The 5,522-nt window shown below is 38.9% G+C and overlaps 1 protein-coding gene across 1 annotated transcript; it reads left to right on the forward strand.

Annotated features, from left to right (window-relative positions):
* On the forward strand, positions 1-624 carry LOC138905338 (uncharacterized). Its single transcript, XM_070193849.1, has one exon. It carries the CDS (start codon positions 1-3, stop codon positions 622-624), a length of 624 nt encoding a protein of 207 aa, XP_070049950.1.
* The last annotated feature ends 4,898 nt before the right edge of the window (positions 625-5,522 follow it).

A 5,522-nucleotide genomic window follows, 5' to 3' on the forward strand; every position in this document is an offset into this window, starting at 1 on the left:
ATGATCACCGACAACGCCGCCAACCTTAACAGTGATTTGATGAGATCCATATGTGAAACCTTCAAGATCAAGCATAAGTATTCCACAGCATACAAGCCACAAATGAATGGAGTTGTGGAGGCCGCCAATAAGAAAATCAAGAAGATACTAAGGAAGATGGTAGATAATCACAAACAATGGCACAATAAGTTACCATTTTCCCTACTTGGATATTGCACCGCGATTCTCACATCAACTGGGGCAACTCCTTATTTGTTTGTCTATGGTACTGAAGCCGTCATTCTCGTCGAAGTAGAAATTCCTTCTTTGAGAATCATACAAGAGGTTGAACTCAGTGATGCAGAATGGATACGAAGTCGTTATGAACTACTGGCTCTCATTGACGGAAAAAGAATGAATGCAATATGTCACGGTCAACTTTACCAGAACACAATGTCCAGAGCTTTCAATAAAAGGGTCAGGCCCAAACAATTCACACCAGGGCAGTTGCTGCTAAAGCGGATCTTCCCGCGTCAAGATGAAGCCAAAGGGAAATTTTCACCCAATTGGCAAGGGCCCTACATGGTTCACAGAGTACTAACAGGAGGAGCGCTCATACTTGCAGAAATGGACGAAGAAATTTGACCAAAACCTATCAACTCAGACGCAGTCAAGAGATACTATATTTAGATTATTTACATTTCTTCGTTTGATATAACTGAACTACGCTTGACCTGATTCCCGTTTAAGAGGGGATACGCAGGCATCCCTGTGGGTTCAGTCACATCTCAATAAGATCTTCATTTTGCCATGGTTAGAAACTGGGGCAAAATTTTGAGGAGGACCCTCAAAATTATGAAGCAAGTCCAGCCAACTTCGTCATACACAGAACGGTCAAAGAATTGCTTTTAAATTAGGGTCGAATTTTAAGAAGGACCCTCAAAATTCTAAAGCAAGGAAGTCGCAATGTCTCTAAAATATGTCACCGTCATTGGTTCATCTAAATTACTTGATGTTGCATACTACTGTATTTAAATAACTACATTCCTCAAATGCACGCATATTTTTCGAAAACTTTATTTTTATAAACAGCAAGATGCTGCCTAGGGTAACTCAAACAGGATCTCAAGACAGGAGCAAAAGCAAAGCGAAAAGGCAAAATCACGGGCCAACCTTCCCCGCAAACTCACAATTTTTCTTTAGATGTAGGCACAATAAACATAACAGGAATATGCGCAAATACATACACACATCAGAATCACTACCTTCATAATGACAAAGTTGCCAAACGCAAACACATCTTCAGCTAAGAAATACTCTACTTTCTCACTATCACTCATTGTTTTCCCGCATGAGACTAAGCACTGCCTCCCTAATTCCACAAGGCTAAGCATTACCTCCTTAACTACATAAGGCTAAGCACTGCCTTTCTTTGCATGAGACTAAGCATTGTCTCCTATTTGCACGAGGCTAAGCATTGCCTCCTTAACAGCATAAGGCTAAGCACGACCTTTCTTTGCATGAGACTAAGCATTGTCTCCTATTTCCACGAGGCTAAGCATTGCCTCCTTAACTGCATAAGGCTAAGCATTGCCTTTCTTTACATGAGACTAAGCATTGTCTCCTTTTTGCACGAGGCTAAGCATTGCCTCTTTAACTGCATAAGGCTAAGCACTGCCTTTCTTTGCATGAGACTAAGCATTGTCTCCTATTTGCACGAGGCTAAGAATTGCCTCCTTAACTGCATAAGGCTAAGCATTGACTTTCTTTGCATGAGACTAAGTATTGTCTCTTATTTGCACGAGGCAAAGCATTGCCTCCTTAACTGCATAAGGCTAAGCACTGCCTTTCTTTGCATGAGACTAAGCATTGTCTCCTATTTGCATGAGGCTAAGCATTGCCTCCTTAACTGCATAAGGCTAAGCACTCCCTTTCATTTCATGAGACTAAGGATTGCCTCCTTAATTGCACAAGGCTAAGCACTGCCTTCTTTGCCTGAGACTAAGCATTGCCTCCTATTTTGCATGAAGCTAAGCACCGCTTCCCTTACTTGCATGAGGCTAAGCATTGTCTTCTCATCCTGCATGAAGCAAAGCACTGCCTCCCTAATTCCACAAGGCTAAGCACTATCTTTTCCTCGTGATTAAATGCTATCTCCATTACGCCATCTAAGACCTAGCATTATCCTCTACTCATCCAGGGCTAAGCATCGCCCTCATCTTACCCAAGACTAAGCCTTGTCTTGTCTCATCTTCGCATATGGCCAAACATCATATTTTGCATCTCATGGGCTGAAATATCGCCATTTTGTCCAAAGGTGTCATGGTCTGAAGGCATCATCCTCATAGCCGGAATACTCCATTCCATGGCCCGAGGATCTCTTAAAAGTGCACATCATTATTCAAAGGCGTCATGGTTCGGAGGCACCATTCTCATGGCCCGAGGACATCATTTCATGGCACACGAATCCCTTATCACATGATTCATGGCCCAGGACGTCATGGTCTAAGGACACTATCCTCACCGTCCGAAGACAACCCTCATGGTCCGAAGGGAATTTGCATCATGTTTAAATTCTCGCAATGATCCATATATACTTACATGCATCGTGTTTTATGTTTTGCAGGTAATCCAGAAAGTAACCGTTCTCCTAACGGGAGTAATTTTCGCTCCGATTTCCGTTCAATGTTCACATCCTGCAATTATTTCAAACATAATCGACCACCATCAATTGCCCTCCTTTTACACTATGACCGTTCAGATATTTGCTCAGTGTTACATCCATAATGTTTCAGATTCACATCGATGACTCCGCATAAATTCATCTAATAATGTCCTACCCCAAAATAACCTTTTCCGAAGCATACGACCATCCTTATAACAACCCCATCGGTTCAGTTGACTGTTGGATCTAGAACTACACACGACCTGATTTTCGTAACACCAGGGATATGTAGGCAATTCAGGAACCAGGGTTCGACCTCTATTTTTTCAAATCACCTCATTCGGTCAAAATTGGTAATCATTTTCTTTACCCGACAAACTCTTTCATCATTCCCAGGTAAAGAGGGGCAGCCGTTGATACCCAATTTTGCCCTCATATTTTTCAAATGATATATACTTTCAAAACATCATTTTTTGCATCATTACTTAGTTTACAAATCTATACAAGCATTTTCTATATTTTTTCATAATTTTAGAGCTTTAAAATTGATATTTCTGTATTTAAATTGCTTGAATAATTATTAATTACTCCTTCAAATTATTTTTGTGATGACTTAGTTACCTAAAATTATTATTTGCACCTATAATACATGTTTTAAATATTTTTACTTCATTTTATATAATTACATTAGCATTTTTGAGCTATTTATCTAATTTTGCAATAATAGCCTTTATTCATATACAAATGCTCCTTATTTATACTATTTGTTCCAAAAAATAGCATTTTATATTTTTATAATGCTAAATCTATTTTTAATCATTTTAGTGCATAAAATAATTTTTACTCATTTATATGCTAAATATTTTTTATATGTATTTAAAAGGCAGGCCTAATTTTTGGGTGATTCTTCGGACCAAATTGGCCCAAACCTTAGCCCAGAACCCCAGCCCAAAGCCAAATGACCTTTCTTTAAAAATCGACCTGGTCGGGACCCGTTTTTTATGACCCGACCCATCTTCCTTCAATCTTGGCAGTTGATCTCAGAGATCAACGGCTCACAAGCCACCTCCCCTTTTAAATCCATTAAACTAAACCCTAACCCCATTATCCCATTACTCGCCGCCTCTAAACTCTTTGTCTTGCCTCTCTCTGAAGAACCCTAATCGCCACCCTTCACCAATCCCCCTTTATAATCCCGTTAGCCATGGGATTCTCCCATTGTTTACTTACCATATTAGTGTTCCTCTGCTACTGGGTTTTTCTTCATGGTATCACTTAGTACTTTCCTAAATATGGCAAGTACTACCTCTCAGATTCTAAGTTGTTCAACATAAATCGCCTAAATCTGTACGATATCTCATCCATATGCATCATGGGCAGGCTATATTGGGTCCGATTAGCCAAGATTTTTGGTCAATCTTCGATTTCTGTCGAATTAGGGTTCGGAATTTTATACTTTTCCTTTTACCTATTCCATTACTGATAGCATGTGGTACTTTCTTTCCATATTTATGTTTGATTGATTGTTTTCCTTATTTATTCGCTTGATTCCTACTACTATATAAACCCCTCCATATTTCTCTTTAAGAGAGACTTTTAATCATCCGGATTCACTAAAAAATCGAAGCTATTACTCTATTATTCTCTTATTCTCTTGTTCTATACTCTTATTCTCGGCCAGCTAAAAGCCAAGGCTACCGGATTTTGATTTTTCAACTTTTCTTGGTGCGAACACTGCCCGGGGTTTATTTGAAGCCCTTGGGAACTCTGACGCACTAAGATTCTGGGTTCTCGCTCTTTGATTGATATTCATAGTATTGTGGAGTTGGTTCTTTCTTGTTGTTTGTTTTTGTCAACTGATAACTGGTAAGTCTTTTGGCTTTTACAATTTTGTTCTTCTGTATTCACGATTTTCATGTTCTTACCTCTGAAATTCGTGACCTAATGTGTTCTGGGCTACTTTTGTGTGCAGTCTTGTTAGTTTTTGCACTTGTTTAAACCTCTTTAACATTTGATTTTAAATAAAGCTGCCAGTTCTGAGATATGTTATTTGAATATGCTTCACCTGAATAATTTAGACCCTCTTAAGCTTAATATGTTGATACCTGAATGTCTATATTTGTTGTTTGACATGAGTTTATTTTTCCTACTCTGTTCTGCATTCCTGTAATGAGTAACTCGCATATGTAATATGTTCACTGTTAACTATGATCCGCTCCCATGCTAGTTTTGACACTTTGTCATGTCCTTGTTTGCTGAATCTCATATCCTTTAGTGATTATTTGAACCTTTAGAGTAGCTATCTCAACTTGTGTTTCCTTACCATGTTTGATACTGTTTTACTTCATGATGTAAGTTAACATGTCTGTCTTTTGATATTGTGATGGATACTTAACATGATTTGGTCCCCTAGGTTCTAATACTTTAAGTTAATGCTCTACTTCATACTCATTTGGTATTATGCACCTTTGTATGTCAATTTTGTAATCTTAGAAACTTGATGCCCTTGCCTTTCACAAAAAATGTTTTCTGCCCAATATGCTAAGTGTTTGAATTTGTGATAACAACCTGCTCTTTGAGTTTTGTTGATTCTCTTTGCTTGTATGTCATCCCTGTCATGTTTGCTTTCTAAAATACAAATGCACCTCTACAAATTCTGTGCTCTTAATCATTGTTCCCTCACTCTCATTTGTTACCTACACTATTCTGAATATACCACTATTGGCCGGCTGAAAACCAAGGCCACTAAGACTTCTTTATTGACCACCCTAGTGTGAGCACTGCTCGGGGTCCATTTGAGACCCTTGTGAACTCTGACACATTAGGATTTGGGGTCTTCTAGCCACTCTCTTTACTACTGTGACCTGAGCTAGCTCTG

The sequence above is a fragment of the Nicotiana tomentosiformis genome, chromosome 2 (assembly GCF_000390325.3).
Source record: "Nicotiana tomentosiformis chromosome 2, ASM39032v3, whole genome shotgun sequence".
In the NCBI taxonomy this organism is placed as follows: Eukaryota; Viridiplantae; Streptophyta; class Magnoliopsida; order Solanales; family Solanaceae; genus Nicotiana; species Nicotiana tomentosiformis.

What these genes read in the sequence shown, in the direction of transcription:
- LOC138905338 (XM_070193849.1), top strand. Translation starts at nt 1, where the DNA reads ATGATCACCGACAACGCCGCCAACCTTAACAGTGATTTGATGAGATCC.